At 34.8% G+C, this 17,760-nt stretch overlaps 1 protein-coding gene across 2 annotated transcripts in view; it reads left to right on the forward strand.

Moving 5' to 3' along the window:
- Positions 1-13,480, forward strand: part of LOC131149480 (actin-related protein 2/3 complex subunit 1A-like) — a 58,414-nt gene extending 44,934 nt beyond the window's left edge. Inside the window, exons 9-15 of one of the 2 annotated variants that reach the window (XM_058099936.1) lie at positions 5,322-5,403; positions 5,912-6,000; positions 6,131-6,216; positions 7,078-7,141; positions 12,728-12,831; positions 12,970-13,028; positions 13,123-13,480. In XM_058099936.1, coding sequence (XP_057955919.1) covers positions 5,322-5,403; positions 5,912-6,000; positions 6,131-6,216; positions 7,078-7,141; positions 12,728-12,831; positions 12,970-13,028; positions 13,123-13,187 — 549 coding nt within the window. In that variant the 3' untranslated portion in view covers positions 13,188-13,480. The remainder of the gene's footprint in view (positions 1-5,321; positions 5,404-5,911; positions 6,001-6,130; positions 6,217-7,077; positions 7,142-12,727; positions 12,832-12,969; positions 13,029-13,122) is intronic. The other variant, XM_058099937.1, reaches the window with a different exon arrangement.
- The last annotated feature ends 4,280 nt before the right edge of the window (positions 13,481-17,760 follow it).

Raw genomic sequence — 17,760 nt, forward strand, 5'->3', positions numbered from 1 at the left:
TCTCAAATTTGCTCATCCAAAAACTCGAAGACCTACATACTTGATTAAGAATCCAACTGCGACCTAGACATGGAATACTAAAAAATGCCTAGCGAATGGCATACCTCCTCAATGTCACTTGGAACTCAAAGAAAATATTAGTGCCGTGTGATGCCACGTAGGCCTAGACTCCCCTATTGAGCTATAAAGCTGTTGAAGAGCCTCTAAATTCTTATTGGGTATAGTAGCAATCTAAAACCACGGAGTTCCATGTATGTAGGGTTCTCTGAGCACATATAGGAAGTCCTAGTCATGTAAACTTATTGTTCCTAGGAGGTGCAACTAATAGAAGCTGAGGGAAACAACGTACTAGTTGTCACATGTGGAACAATGAGGACCATCAACCGACTAGCTAAAAGGAAGGTGAAGTGACTCTGCGCTTGAGAGGATGAGCGTGTGGAAGTTTAGTTGTATGGCTAAGTAGTGAAGGGTTCTAATAAGTGGAGAAATGGAATATCAACCTCTTCTTTGCTCCTACTTCCTCCCCGAGTTTCTCCTTAAAAACCTCATCCACTCTCCACTAGGGTGGGGAATAGTGCTAAAAGCAGTTAAAAACTTTTAGTTCCAAGTTAGTGAGAATGAGATAAGGGGACACTCCACAATTAGGGTTGATAAAAAAGTTTTTCTTTGTATTGCCTCTTGGAATTCGTAGGTAGGTTTGTTTTCTGTATCTTGCTGAAGAACAAGGAATTCTTGTGAGTTTTGAGGTCATTAGGAGTGCTCTATGAAGGAAGTTGAGAACTCAAAAAATTGGGTTAGGGGGGGTTGAAGCTCAAAAGGAGGAGGAGGGGTCGGCAAGAGCTTGCGTTCAAATGGGAGGGGTAGATACATGTGCATAGAGTAGGATTTTAGAGGTAGATGCAAGCAAGATTTAAGAATTCTCAAAGGTAACGAGAGAGCAGGCTGGTGTTGTTTCCTTGTGGTGGTGTTGGACCTTTTGATGGGACATGAAATAAATGTTGGCAACAAAAATCCTACTTTGAGCTTCATACATCTTCTGGTTTGAGGTGAAGGGGGACAAGGCGAGTGACTTCCTTAGGCCTTTAGAGGAGTGATCCTTTGTCAATGCTATTAGGAAAGCTTTGGCAATTAGGAGGAGATTCTCTAAGAGGGTTGAAGGCTGCAATTATAGGGATATGTTTTCTTATTTGTGTGCAGATCCCTTGCGTCTTGCTGGCAAGGAGGTTTCAAAATTTAAACTTGTCAATGTGCTTTTAGGATTTGATAATATTGGGTAGATTGAAATGGGTTTCTTCAAAATGGGCCAAGAAGGTTGGTTTGCAAACATTGAAAATTAAGAACAGCCCACTCTACATGAAAATACCGAGTCCTTTTTGAAATAAAGAGTTGGGCCTGGAAGAGGCACCATAAACAAAATTGAAAAGCCCTTTCAACCAAGATGACTTGGGCTGTGTCGGTGGCGAGGGAGTGGGTGTGCCATCCAACAGGGCCATGTAGAATGTAGAGGACGATATGAAGGAAAGTGGAGCCGACTTACATTAATTAGAACCATTGCAAACTTGCAGCAAAAAGAAGACATTAAAGAGTTCATTTCAACAGCTCAGCAGAAAACAATTTCCCTATTGGTAACCATTTTTCTCTTCTACACTTAGATCTTGAGGAGGAACAGAGGCTTATGATAGGGGGAGGATTAGAAGAGGGCTCATCCTTTGACTTGGAAGATGAACTGAGTTGTTTGTGTGATTCTGTGAAGGGTTTGTTGATTGGTCATTTGAGAGGCAATTTTAATTTTAAAGGGGAGGATGGCATGTTGCAATCTTATGGGGTGCTTTCGAAACTAAAGATGAGGAGTTAATGGGGCGAAATGATGTTCTCTTAAAGAATACACAACAACTTGAGAAAGATTTTCTTAATTTTGGCTTTGAACTGTGCAAGTACTAAAAGAAACTTTGGGTGAGGGCTTCTGTAGGAAGCAACCCTCACAAAGGCACCCGCAAGAGGGACCCACCTCAAGAAATCCATAGGGGTCATTCTTATAAAGGTAGCCTGAGCAGGGGTTGGCCCCATAAAGGCAGTCATGGTTTTGAAAACCAAATGTCTCTGTTTGGGGATGCAGAGCTGTGGTGGCAGACATGATATTTGGACATGCCAGAGGGTTGTTACAAGATCAAGGCCTTGGAAGAACTAAAGAGAGCTCAAGGGAAGGAGCAGTTCCTGCTTTTAGGAACGTTGCATGGCTCGCACAGGAGTCCCTGATGCAGATCGACGTTGTTCCAGAAAATCAAAGCGGAGTGGCTGACTCAGTAAGGCCACTGGGTTAGACTGACCGGTGGGTCAACCTGGTGGTTGAACAAGTGACATCAGCATGATGTCACATACACACACACACACACATGAATATGTACAGGCATATATATGTGAGTGTAAAACTAAATTACCCATTTACAATTTTCATAAATGGTTCCAAACAATCCATAAATCATTCATTCTATGCAATATTTATAATTAAAATAAAAATAAATTGATCATGAGTATTTAAAATATAATTAAAAAAAATGTCTACAAAATTTCTAAATTTTTGGAAAAATAATTAAAATCATTAAAAAAAAATCATCTTTCACTATTGTCAATTTTCATTTACAATTGGATTGTTATTAGAGCACTAGGAATGGGTTTTAAAATATAATAATTAAATAAAATTATTATAATTAATTTCTGTTTTTATTATAATATTCTATATTTAAATAAAAAATGTTCTGAAAATTTCTTAATTTTTGAAAAACTAATAAAAATTAAAGTAAGGAATGAACATATACGTAATAATTTAGGCATAGCGCCAGTTGAAAACAAGATAAGGGAGTGGCAACTCAGATGGTTTGGGCATTTGAAACACAAACCTAGTGGAGCACTTGTGAAGAGGAGTTAGTTATTGTTTTTGGCATGAAAAAGGGTAGGGGTAGACCTAAAATAAATTGGAATGTGGTAGTGAGGAAAGATTTAATAGCACTTAATCTAATAGAGGAAAATGCTCTGGATCGGGTGAATTGGTATAGCTGATCCTACCTAGTGGGACTTAAGGCTGCTTCTTGTTGTTGTTGTTGTAATAAAAATTGTTAAAAAATCATCTTTCACCATTTTCAATTCTCATGTACAATTGGATTGTTCTTAGAGCTCTAAAACTGAGTTTAAAAATAAAAGTGTAAAAAATATTTTAATTAATTTTATTTTTTATTATAATATTTTTTTTATTTATATTCTTTTTCATTTTAATCATATTTTCTAATTGTTATTTTCATTCAAGGATAAAGATAGTTCAATTAGGCTTTACTTGTCTTAGTTTTATAAATATTAACAAAACATGTAGCTAGTTTTAAGCTTCTAGTTCTGGTTTCTAGTTTCTAGTTTTCTGTTTTCATAATTTTTGACAATGATACCAAATAGCTTGAAGCACTGAAACTTCTTCAGCACACCTAAAGTGATCTCCCTAACATTGAAGTCTCTTCAGCTCTGGATTTCAAAACCACTTAACCTGCCCCCTCTCACACTTGAGCCTCCTTAGGAATTGCGTTGCCTCCTCTCTAGTGGAACATCCATTACTTGTGCATAACACAAACTCTCCTCCCCTTTTAAGAATCCTCTTTACAATTAAACAGAATCGGAAAGTATTACAGTGTCAATTCCTCTTTTTCCATTTCTTTGAGAGGATAACATCTCCTCTTGTATTTATTCCCCTCTTTTTTCATCTAATAATTTCTTTGCCCACCTCTTTTTTGGCCTATATTGCTTGAGCACAAGGCAGAATAACGTTATTTCTTCATTTGTTGTTGATTCAGGTGGTCCTTTAACCTTCTTAGGATTTTCATTTTCGGAGGTCTATCAATGATTGGGAGATGGTTGAGCTTTCTTCTTTGTTATTTTCTATGTTGAATAATTTCCATATTTCTTTGGGAGCGGATGGTTGTTCTTGGTCTTTGGATTCTTTGGGGGTTTATTCTTGCAAATCCTTTTGCAATTTTTTGACCCATTCTAATTTTTATTTTCCACTCTATTAAAAATATATGCAAGGACAAATTTCCCCCAAAAGTTAGGGCTTTTGTGTGGTTACCACTTGCTGCAGAGTAAGATACTGTTGAAGGCACTTTCTCCAGATGTTTGCTTTTTTTTTTTGCTATAACAGTTCAGAAACAGTGCCCCATTTATTTGAGCACTGTGATTTTCCTGCAAAATATGGAATAAATTATTTGGTTTATTGGGAGAGAGCTGGGATTGTCTCGAAACAGTGGAGGAATTTTTGGCAGTTTCCTTTTTTGGTTTGGAAGAAGAAAGGATTTGGCAGCACAACGGGAGTACTTATCTTGCAGTGATGTAGAGTTTGTTGTTGGTATGCAACGTGTGTATCTTTTTGAGGAAAAGTCTGAATTCTTTACTGGTTTGGGAGAAGATTGACAACCTGGTTTCACTTTGGTATGTTGGCTTTGGGTGCTTTAAAGGAGTGAGCTTCTCGGATATTCGACGGGATTGGCTTTATCTGCTGGCCAGATTTGTGTTTTTTGCTTTTGTACTTTCCTGTTTTTTCTTTCTGTTTTCTTTTAGGAGGATGTCTTATTCTCCTTTTTGTACATTCCTGATCTTTTAATGAGATCTTCTTTTTCTGCTATCAAAGAAATATATATTTGCTGATGCATATACATAAATTTGGACATGCATAAAAGCATAAAGCAGTGTAAAACATTTGTTAAAGCTTAAAACATCTGAGACAAATACCTTGTCTTGGTCTTATAAGTGAACCTAATGGACTACCTGTAAATAATATCAACAAAACTGTCATTCAATCCTAGACAAACTTTAATTACTCTATACATTGTGTTTGGCTGATTTGGAACCTTAAAACGAACAAAGCATGCAGTCCTACAAATTTGTGCAATAAAAGTCTGCTGGTTAAACTTTAATTACTCTATACATTGTCTTTGGCTGATTTGAAACCTTGAAGCAAACAAAGCATGCGATCCTATGAATTTCTGCAATAAAAGAGTGAAGGTTCAATCTGTCAAGCATAAAAAGGAATTATCACCAGATATAGATATAGAAGCTCATAGTGCAATGAACTTCTTAACTATATTAGTCAGTAGCCAGCCTTTTTTTTTTTTTTTTGTCCAATCACGTTGTACACACTTTCTTTCCACACTATTGTTTTCTTAATAGGTGCATGAAAGTTTGAAGGGGGAATTGATTTATAGTTCTGTACATTTTACATCAATCTTTTGCTTGCTTGAAAGGCTGAGTCTTGACTTTTTTTTTTTTACTTCATATCTGTTGTGCAGCAAATCATTCAGCTTGATCTCTCGTTTTGCTGGGCATTTGGTGTGAAGTGGTCCCCAAGTGGCAATACCTTAGCTTATGTAGGTCAGAAATTTTTATATATTTATTTATTTATTACTTTGCATCACCATCACAATATGATTTAGGCTGAGTTGCTGCAAATTTTAATTCTCAGAAATGTTGACGTGTAGATGATTCAAGTTTTGGTTCACTCATTTATTTAAAATTTCCTTTAGCTTTCATTGGACATGAATTTTGGCTGAAACTAGGTGCATTCCACAATTGTTCATTGCTCTTTGGATAATTGTTAGTCTCTGACTAGTTGAAATCAAGACATAAATCCTCCTCTCCCAAAATTTGCTAGCTTTCACTAAAAATGAATTTTGGTTGAAATTAAATGTATTCCACAATGATTAATTGCTATGTGGATAAATTTTAGTCTGACTTCTTGAAATCAAATTACAAATCCTTCTCTCCTTCCACCCCTCACCCTCTTGTGTGTGTGGGAGGAGGGGTGTTGGATTGGCTGGCTGTGCAGCCTGTTTAGTCTCTCTTTTTTACCTTACATGTTGCTGTTTATCTGATTGCTCAGGTCACAATTCAATGATCTACTTTGTTGATGATGTTGGTCCTTCGCCTTTGGCTCAAAATGTGGCATTCCGTGATTTGCCCCTTCGTGATGTGGGTCAGCATCCTCTCTTGTTAGACTTATTGCCCAGGGATTCTGTTTGTCCTCTTTGTTCATATGCATTTAATTCTTTCTTTAAATTGTAATCTTAAAATTCTATTTTTAAAAAAATGGTCCTTTCAGGTCCTATTTCTTTCTGAGAGGATGGTCATAGGTGTGGGATTTGACTGCTATCCAATGATTTTTGCAGCAGATGAAAGAGGAATCTGGTTAGTCAGAGTTTTGTTAGATAATTATGTCTATTTAATATATTCACGGAAGCCTAGTTCTGCTGAGCAAACTGCATATGGTTGAGAGTTTTTTTTTTTTTTATGCCTTTTGATGCAGTTCTATATCTTTGGTCATATTTCTTGTAAATGTCATTTTATCCTGCCAGCCTGAAGTTGTTGCTAACTCATTAGAAAGCTTATGGAATGATTTTAAAAAATAATAATTTAAATAATATATATTTTTTAAAAAAAACAGAGGTATTTTAATGGAGGAACTTGATTAATTGTAAGTTTATTTTATTTTATTTTCTATTTTTACTTATTTTATAGATGCACTGCATGGTCAAAACCAATAAAAATAAAAATGAAAATGAAAAAAAAAAATGATGTTAAGCTTGATATACATTGTTGGCCTACAACCTAACAGCTTAAGCTTTTAGAGAAAGTGGTAATCTAATTATAAAGAAAAGAAAAAAAAAATAGAGAGAGAGAGAGAGAGAGAGAGAGAGAGAGAGAGAGAGAGAGAGAGAGAGTATTGTATAGCCAACTAAATATGAGAGAATAACTTGCGTGGTGAAAACATAAGAAATTGTAAAAGAGGACAAGCTACTGAGCATAGCAAAATGATAACCTAGTGCTCCAACTTTATGGTTACATAGCTTTATGTTAGTGGGTGAATGGTCTTTATAACATTATGGCTGGTTAATTTGCCTTTTCTGCAGAAGTATTTTTTACTTTTGGCTGCAGACTTCTGAGTCCTAAATTTAATGAAAAATGGCACTTTTGGGGGTAAAAAATTGTCATAATATGATCATGTTGCTTTGAAAGGAAAATTCTGATGTAATGCCTTGCATTTTTCAGGAGTTTCATCAGATTCTTAGGGGAAAAGAAAACATCATCTTCAAGTTCAAAATATGGTTCGCAGGTATGTGCATGTATAATATCATGTAAAAGTTTTGGGTTAACTAGCCAATTTATTTGACTATGCTAGTGTAATGAAGACATCTTGAAATTAGATAGCTAATAGTCATTAATATTTTGTTGCTTTCCTACATTTATGAGGCCAAAAATATGCTGTACTGGCTGAGCTCAGGGTTGGCCTAGAATTCTTTTTAGCATAAAGTTATTGGGAAAAGGGAAAAGGAAAAGGTAATTTATTTTGTCTCCAACTTATATTAATTAATTTGGTCCAACTATCCTAGTGCAAGTGGAATGTAGAAAAACACCTGGCATATTTTAGCTTGCCCAGCCTCACAGGATTGTGTAATGTGCCCTTACTTTTTTGTAAATGCATGGCCTGACCAGGCCAGCAAACTGATGAAAATTGCTGAGTCTATACATATACTTTCTTTCAAGTTTCCTGATTCCAATTTTTTTTTTCCATTTTTTTAAAAATGCATATAGAAAAAGTAACATGTGATTTCTTTAGCATTGGGTGTCTAGAGAAAAAGTAAGATGGGAATTCTTTTAGCTGCAGATGTATAGAGAAAAAGTTGGATGTGAACCCATCTGAGATTAAATTAGAGAAGGAGACTTTAACATGGTTTTCTTTCTTTGGATGGCAAGTGAGAGGAGGAGATTTTATTAAAGAATTGGAGGATGAGAGGGGCATGATTCCTAGGGATCCTTACTGCATTGCTAGTATGATTATTGATTATTATAGGAATCATCTTTACTGGGGAGGATGGAGGCAGGGTTATGATCAAAGGGTTGGATTTGTTCCCTATTCTCACTGAGAAAATGGAGTGGATTGAGAGGTCTTTTGAGGAGGAAGAGATAAGAAGCGCAGTGTTTGATTTGGACACAGAGGATTCGTGGGCTAGATGGGTTCACTTTGCATTTGTTTAAGGATTGTTGGAATTTTTTGAAAGATGATCTTCTCAAAGATTTTTATGAGTTTTCCATAGTGGAATGTGGGTAGGAGCATTAATTTCATTTTTATTATCTTGTTCCACAAAAAGGACATCTCTACTAGAGTCGAACATTTCAAGCCAATCAGTCTGGTGACCAGTGTGCATAAGATCCTAGCTAAAGTATTATCCAAGAGATAGGCTAGTTTGTTGGTGGACACCTATTCCGTAGAGCTTTCATTGGTGATGGATTATAGATGCTGCTTTGAAAGCTAATGAGATTGATGAAGATGCCATTCAAAGAAAGAAAAAGGGTTTGATTTTGAAAAGTCTATGACCATGTGTGATGAGGTTTCTTGGATAGAGTGATGGACAGAAAGGCTTTGAAGCTAGATGGAGGAAATGGATAAGGGGATGCCTATCTTCTATGGTCTTGTATGTGCTGGTGAATGGGGAGGATAAACCTTGGTTTAAAGCCTTTAGGGGTGTGAGGCAGTGAGATCCTCTCTCCCCTTTTCATTATTGTGGCTGATGCTTTGAGCAGAATGATTGATGGATTGTTAGAGGTTTAGTGGAAGGATTTAAGGTGGGCCATGAGAACTTATCCGTATCACTTTTGCTATTTGCAGTCAATGTTCTTTTTCTTTTGAAGGATATGGGTATTTTTTCCAATTTGTTTAATCATTCTTCAACTGTTTGAAATGTCTCTGGTCTTGGGATCAACTTCTCGTAGACTGGCATCATGGTTATCGAGATCAACCTGAGTCCTTTATATAGGCTAGTTGGTTGTGGTGTTCTAAGGTGCCCCTTCGTCAATTTAGGTCTTCCCTTAGGTGGTAACCCTAATGTGGATTCCTTTTAGGACCCTGTTTTTGAGAGAATTAGGAGATTGGATTGGTGGAAAGGTGGTTTTTTCACTCTTCAGGATCGCATCACCTTCATTCATGCTTGCCTGTCTTTTATTCCCCTTTATTATTTACCTTCATCTTTTCAAAATTCCTGTGAGAGTGGCCAATAGGCTAGAGCAACTAACGAGGGATTTCTTGTGATTGGGAATAGATGAGCGCAATAAAGAACTTTGTTATTTGGGAGATTGTGAGCAGGTTTAAAAGGTATGGAGATGTGGCTGTCGTTAACTTGGTGCTCAAAACATCTCTTTGGTGGGGAAGTGGTTTTGTTGCTGCCCTTTAGAACCTAACTCTCTTTGGCACAAGGTCATCCATAGTAAATTTGGACTTCTTTGTAACGAGTGACATGCTAAAATTTGGATTAATATTACCTATTTGAGTCCTTGGAAATTGGTGCCTCAGATTCACTATCTGTTTATCCCTCATGTTCAGTTCAGTGTTAGTAATGGGGAGAGTCTGATTTTGGGAGGATCATTGGATTGGGGAGGCTTCTTTGGCTTTCATGTATCCTCATCTCTTTCATTTATCTTCTCTTAATGACTCCCATCCTGCTTTCTTCCACTTGCAAGAGTGAGCATTCTTGGGATTTTTTGTTTTTCTAGGAACCTTGATGAGAGTGATGATCGAGCTTGCCCTTTGATCAATGTGCCTCATTGGTTTGGATTCTTATGGGGTTTTTTTCATGCAATTCTTTCTTCCCTCATTTGACTCATGCCCCTAATGTTACTCCATTTCCTGCTTGACCCACCTGGAAAGCTAAAGTTCCCTCCAAGGTTAGCCTTTTTGTGGACAGCTATGCTGGAAAAAATTATTACCAATGATTTACTCCTAAACATAGACCTTACAAGTGCTCTTTCACCTGATGTGTGTGTCCTTTGCTTCAAGAGGTGGAAAAACTTGCTCTCACTTGTTCTTACATTGTCACTTCTTTGGTCCCTTTGAAACAAGTTAGGAAATTTGGGGAGGCTTCTTTGGCTTTCATGTATCCTCACTCTGTCATTTATCTTCTCTTAATGACTCCCATCCTTTCATGCAATTCTTTCTTCCCTCATTTGACTCATGCCCCTAATGTTACTCCATTTCCCCCTTACCCCATCTGGAAAGTTAAAGTTCCCTCCAAGGTTAGTCTTTTTATGGACAGTAATGTTTGGAAAAATTAATACCAATGACTTGCTCCAAAACATAGACCTTACAAGGCTCCTTCACCTGATGTGTGTCATTTGCTTCAAGAATGGAAAAACCTGCTCTCACTTGTTCTTACATTGTCACTTCTCTGGTCCCTTCGAAACAAGTTAGGAAAATTTTGGAGAAAATTGGGTTTGTCCTTCCTCCTTCAAGGCGTGTTGCTCTTTTGACTTTTAAGTGGTTTGGTAAGGGGAAGGAGAGAGAGGCTTTGTGGCAGTATTCAATTATATCTATCTTTCAGTTTATTTGGTTAAAGAAAAACAACAGAATTTTTGGGACCTAGGACACCCCTCTTAACTTGCTTTGGATTCGAGTGGTATTTCTTTTTTTGCTGTGAGTTTTGGTGAATGGCTTCTTTCATCATCTTCCTCTGGCAGATTTACGGTTTACTGCGGGATTGGGTCGCCTTGCTTGAGTAGAGCTGTTTTTGTAACCTTTTTGACTTCTGGAGTTTTTATTCTTGCTTCTCTCTCTATTAAATTTCTCTGTTTATCAAAAGAAAAGAGAGGGAAGGGGATTTTTTTCTTTATTCTTGAGCATGATCCAATTCAGGATTGTTGGGGCGAAGTGGTTCTCCAATGTTTTGCATTCTGCTTTTGTGATGTTGGAAAGATGCGTCAGAAGTACAAAGATTGAGAGGGCGGCAACGGCATAATTGATTGCAATTAGATCCCCACGAAAATGGATAAATTCTTGGAGCTAGGATTTGTGGAATGGAAACGTTTTCTGTGTTTAGACCAGGTGGATCTGGATGAAATGGATGGAACAGATTTGTGCGAGAATTTCATTCATTGCTGTGGTGATTTCTGATACAAATGTTGTTTGTTCAGGTCTGCAGCATGAACATCAAAAAATGGGTTTAGAGTGAGATCAATGAAAAACTCCTTTGTGGAGCGAGGTCCTGGCACAGATAAAAAAAACACTGCAAGAGATGCAGCGTGCAGGTGGAGTAGGTTGATAGTTCAGTGCTGGTGGACATTAATCTGCACATGAAGAATACATGCTATGCATCTGCAGTAACTAGGGTTTCTGTGGGGGGAGGTGATGGTGGGTTGCTAGTAATGAGTAACTACCAGATCACACATGCACACGCACAAACAACAAGTAGCTTTGCTCATCGCTGAATGTGATCCACCAAAAAGATACATAAGCAAGGAAACTTACCACTTTAAAGTTATAGATAACTCACTACTTTAGCGTGACAAATTTCAATGTATGAAGTTCACTACTCTCAAAGGTGATGCAGAACTGAAGAGAAACAAGACAGAGGCCAGAGTCTCCAATTTCATTCAAAAACACTATCTTTGAAGCGGTGAGTTATCTGTATCTTTAGAGTGGTGAGTTTCTTGCTTCTGTATGTCTTTGGTGGATCATTCAGTGATAAGCAAAGCTGCCAGTTGTGTGTGTGTGTATGTATGTGTGTTTTGCTGGTTCCTCATTTCTAGCAATCGGCTGCTCCATAAATGCAAACCTGAAATATGAAAAAATCTTGGAAACTATATCAACTTGCCAGCAAAGATTTCAGTCGAGAACTATTGTCTCTAAGATATCTCTTTGCCAGAGGAGATACTTTCTCATTCTGCCATCTTTCAATGGAAAATGGCAATTCATCCATATTTCTATCACTGCAGGAATGGTTACTTTTTATCATTTATAAACTATAGAAAAAAAGAATAGTAAGTTTGTTAGAAATGAAGTATAGGAAGTTTGTAAGTTCAATTTTCTATTTTCTAGGTCAATAAAAATAATGTGCAACCACCTCTTCTTTTTCCCAGTTTTCTCATATCCCAAAAATAGAGGAGAAAATAAGAAAAGGGAATAGCTCTGCCACTTGGGTAGCCCATAGATTTTGGGCCCTGATAGATATTGGCCTGGCCCTAGTAGACTATGGACATTTAGGGAGTGTCAATTTTCTTTGTTGAACTTTATTGCATTGCGAAGCATCTTTGTATATTACAGATAAAGAGGCATGTTCTGACTTACAATAGTATGGGAGAAAATCAGAAACTAGAATTCCTCTGCCACCTGGCCAGTTCATTCACTTCAACCATCCTTCACAGTTCAATGGCTTATCGTACTAGTGGAAACAATTCTGGACAAAATCCATCTAGTAGCCTGAAATTTTTAAAACTTCAAAGGGGTATGAAATGAATAGGCTAGACATTAAAAAGCAGCATACCATTCTGAGTTGGGTTTAAATGTCTCACATCCGGTTGTTGTTTGTGCATTTGCTTGGAATTGCAGTTAAAATATCAACTGGCTTTTCGGTTAAGCTATCCATCAAGACCAAATACTGATTGCATTTTAATAACTTGAGCTGTGGGCTTGTCTTAGTGTTGCTCTGAAGTGCTCAAAACAGCACCATCCTCTGATAGCATGACAGATCCTTAATTAGATGCGTGGAATTACTAGGGTGGGGCGTTACAATTTTTAACTAAAAGTGAATCCTAATGCTTTCCATTCATTATGTTTCTCTTCGTGAGTGTTTTTTCTTGTTTAGTTTCTCTTGTAGTCGTACTTTTGTTGTGTGAATGATTTTTACCATTCATCCCTCTTTCCCACTACCAGTTTTCTGAAGCATTTGGAAAGTTATATGGCCAGTCAAAACATGGAGTTAATGACACAAATGAACCTTCGAGGCCACGTGGAGGTGTTCACAATAACTGCATAAAGTACTTGCTCTAAATCTTTAATTTTTTTTTTATTACCATTGGTTTTCATTAAAAAAAGAAGAGAAAAAAAAGAGAGATCATTTTACTTCATTCTGATTTCCCATGATTTCAATGATGGGAATTGCAATTTCTACACAGTTGTGTTGCACCACTGAAGAAGGCAGGCGATTCAACAGTGAGGCGCTTCAGCACTTCAGGTTAGTGGGGGGAACACCTGGCTCTAAATTCTGGTTGTTACATTGCACAAGCTTTCGGGGTTCATTTGATTAATCCTCGTGCCTTGTATTGTAGGATTGGATGGAAAAGTGGTCATTTGGGACTTGGAGAACCAAGAAGATCTCTCTGTATATTTGTAAATTACAGGTTTGGTAGGTTGACTGAAGATCAACTTGAAGCTCAAGACACTGTATTTTAGTTTTTTAAGCCATTGGTGGTGTCTATTGTTTGGTCAATTTCCCTACTCCAGCCGATATTTGATATGTAAGTCCTCTGTAGCAAAGCCACGCTAAAAACAATCCTCTGTACCAGAGCCACCCTAAAAAAAAAAATCTTGTATCCATATAGGAACAAGAAAAGAAACACTCCTTCACCCTAATATATGCTTGTGAACGAAGAAAACAAATGAGAACAACTTTGTCCTTCTACTAAATTCTTAGCAGTGAATGCCTTTTCAGAAGGAGAAATAAAAATAAAAAGTACTAGTGTTTGGGGGCATAGATTTCAGGTCTTAGATTTAGATGTAGGTGAATTTGGATAAATTTTTATAAAATTTTATACATTTTATTCAAATTCAATACAACTCTAAACTCAAAACTTCAAAACTTCTCTAGACATTTTGGAATTAAAACAGTATGTGGTTTGTGGGATTTGTGGTGGGAAGCTCAAGGACTTCAGTGGGTTTTGTATTTTTCCTTTCAAGTGGTTAGGGCGCAATTTTTATTTGTGGAAAGAAAGGAAAAATATTTTATTATATTCTCTATATCAAATATTACTAGTTAAATGCTAATTTTGTGTAAAATTTAATTTTATGTCCATTTATGTGTAATTTTAATCATTTTTAAAATTTAGCAATAAAAAATTAAATTATGAATCAAATTATTGTATGATTATATTGCGCAATATTCATAGAATTACTATACATGTATATACTTTGGTGTTTTTTTTTTTATTTGTTTGTATATAAAAATTTTGTGAGTATAATATGATAGATACCTCATATGATTATGTGAAATTAAAAAGAATAGAAGCAAATCAAAATTAAATAAAATTTGTTTTATTAAACATTTTGCAAATGTATCAAATATTTTAAAATTCATCTGAAAAAAGATACACGTAATTTGACTCTATATATATATATATATATATATATATATTTATAATAAAATAATTCAATTGTAAGAGTATTAATAAAACTTTTTTAGTCTAATAAAACTCTAATTTAATATTAACAATTACACTTTATTTCTAGTATAATGTCAATATTCAAACTAAGCCTTTGTCTACAAATTACAACATTTAATTAGATGATTGACATCCCATTTCGTCTCTTATACTATTCACAGCACAATGCATCTTTCGACCTTATTTATCCACCCCTTTGCAACCCTAACCAAAGCACTTCCTAAATCCCAAGCATACTTCCAAATATATTAATTAATTAAACCTTCAATTGCACCAAACAGAACAGTAATCTTCTTGAAAATCAGGAGATTCTTACGTGTATCTATCTTTTAATATCCCGCATCAACCTGAGTAAAACATTAGCTTGGACATTTTCTTAAATGGTTTAGAACTAGCAAAAGCAAAATTTTGTAAAGGAATAATTTATAATCTAGCCGTTAATATTTTATGTTTTAAAAATATATTTTGACATTTGAAATTCCCTAAATTAAAAGTTTAACTACTTGTCTATTATAAAAATTTTGAACCACATTTCAATTAAGTCTTACTGTAATTCATACAAAGTTCATAATTTTTTAGTGTTTTGAGGAAAATATAATTTTACTTGGTAATATTTTTAAAATTTGTCTTATTTAATCTTAGTTTTCTAATTGAATATAATTATCATTGTTATAAAAACATTTTAATATGTATTGCTAAAATTTATTTATGTTTTTTAAGTGCTTTCGTGTAAATTTTAAAGTATTATATTTTATTCAAAACTATAAAAATTTAAATTTGAAGTCTAAAGTCCAAATTTCTAGAAATGGTTAGAATTTAAATTTAAAATTACTTAAAATTGAATAAAAACACATCTCACAATTGTATCCAATTTTCTTGGATATACCGGATTCGATTTTCATGTTTCTATAAGAAATCAATCTTAATGAAGAAAACTGATTTCATTCAATGAATAACAAAATAACAATACAAAATGTATATATATACATTCAGCTTAACAGATTCATGTATGAATCTGGTGAAAGAATAAAAACTAATTAACTAACTAACAAAAAAAATACAATTAGTTTTCTGTTGCTGCTATACGAATGAAGTTGTTTGGTAAGTTTGTTGTTAGGCTGCTGCTACACCAGATATACTGTTGTTGTTGTTGCTGCTGTTAAACTGAGGCTGGCTTTTCATACTCCCCCTCAAGATGGATTGATGAGGAACAAATGTTAATCAGTCCCATCTTGGATAACAATTTTGAAAACTGTTTATAACCCAATGCCTTAGTTAATAAATCTGCCAATTGACAATGAGTTCACACATGATTCAGTTTAATTACTTTACCTAGATTTGACAAAGTGGATCGGGTCGGATAATCCGTGGTAGATAAGGCGGATTATAGGGTGGAGAAATCATAATCCATATTCGACTCGTTTAAGTGGCAGATTAGGCAGTTTCAGGTCGGATAATTAATGACGGATGAACGGATAATTTGCTATTCTCAAATATAATTTTATTAATAACTTATTTCGTGTCATAATAATTTAAATTGTATACGACAGCTTGCAATTAGTTTGTGTACTAACTTTTCTAGTAATTATTTTAATCATTCAATTGTTTAAACTAATTAACAGCTCCTAATTCATGTAAGTAAAACTATAAGCATTAAAACATAATAAATTAGTCCCAATCCAACTCAAAATAGAAACTCAAACTGTGTGACTTGTGTGAGTCTCTCTAAAATCTAAATTGAATTGCTAGTCAACAAGAAAAGAGAACAAAGTATAGGCTATGAGTGCAAAAGGCAAGGGTACTTCAAATTAGAATGTCCATTATACCAAAAAGAGACGAAGCAAGGAAAAAGGGAAAATGTCATAATTGCCACTCGGAGTGAATCAAAGGCATCAGATAATGACTATGAGATTATTAAAAAAGAAACTATGAACTTATGTCTCATGGTAGATATTCGAGAAGATCAAGAGATAATGAACAATCCTTCCATAACTCCACATGGTACATGTGATGGTTTAGAAGACCTATGTCGCAAATATCTCATTCTTAAGCAAAGATTTCTTGATTTAAAAAAAAAAAATGTTGAGTTAAAATAAGCAAATAAAAAAGAATATGAAAATTTTGAAATCCATAAAATCTAACATCAAAATGAAAATAGGGTTTTAAAAAATAAATTAAAATGATGTGAAGATCAATTAAGGAACTAAGATTTGAAAATGAATTACTCGAAAAAAGGGGTTGATTTTCTAAAAATGGAATATGGATTTCAAGTCAAGGAATTTGAAAATGAAAAATACACATTGAAGAAAAAAAAAAAGAAAGAGATTTTGAGTGATGGAAGCGATGAACTATATAATCAAGTATCGACTTGCAATACCTCCTTGAAGGTTTGTCTATAAAACCATTTTCTCAATAGGCTTTGAAAAACTAAGAAATTGGATCATCCTCCAAAAAACCAAAAGAAAAATCTACTGAAAAGAGAAATTTTCCAAGGAATTGTCCATCTTCTAGCAAATATAATTTCTATGATAGTTCTAGAGAGGAAAGTAATGAAGAACTAACAACTAATATGACCAAAGGAAAACTCCTTAATACATAATATATATAATAAATGCATATATCATATATAATATAGTATATACATATAGTACATAATACATATACATATGATACATAGTATAAATTATGTAATATGGCATATAAGGCATAAAATTTATAATATATGCATAATATATATAATACATATAGTACATAATACATATACATATGATACATAATTTAAATTATGTAATATAGTGTATAAGGTATAAAATGTTTAATATATGCATATATGACATAATATATATAATACGTAATGTAGTATATATAATATAATATATTATATTATAATACATCTGGTATATACCTACAGTATATAATATATAATATAGTATATACATCATATATGTAATACATATACAAAATATATATTAGTATACATAAATTATATATACTATACACATAATATATATACTAGATACATGACACACATATACCATATACGTATTTTTATGCTCCCATGCATCATCATACATGCATACATACATGCACACATCCATGCATCATCCATTCATGCATATATATATATGCATGCACACATCCATACATCACCATTCATGCATCATAAATACATACTCACACATGTGTACACACAAAGTTATTTACACACACGTGTTGAAAACAAAGCAGGGAGTAGGGGAAGAGTGAGAAAGAGAGAGGGAGAAAGACTACTTGAAGAGAGAGAGAGAGAGAGAGAGAAGGGAGAAAGACTATCTACACAAAAAAGGGGGGGGGGGGGCTTAGGTTTTTACTATCAAATATGAGGGAAATAGAGATGAGAAAGAGAAGGTAGAGAGAAAAAGAGAGAGTAGCTAGAGGGAGAGAGAACCCCTCTTTTATAGGCAAAAGATATAGAGGAGGGGTAAAAAAAAAAAAAAAAAGTGGTAGTGTGGCAAGAGTGGACAAGGGAGGATTTAAGGACGGGGATTG

This window comes from Malania oleifera, chromosome 2 (genome assembly GCF_029873635.1).
Source record: "Malania oleifera isolate guangnan ecotype guangnan chromosome 2, ASM2987363v1, whole genome shotgun sequence".
Taxonomy (NCBI): Eukaryota; Viridiplantae; Streptophyta; class Magnoliopsida; order Santalales; family Ximeniaceae; genus Malania; species Malania oleifera.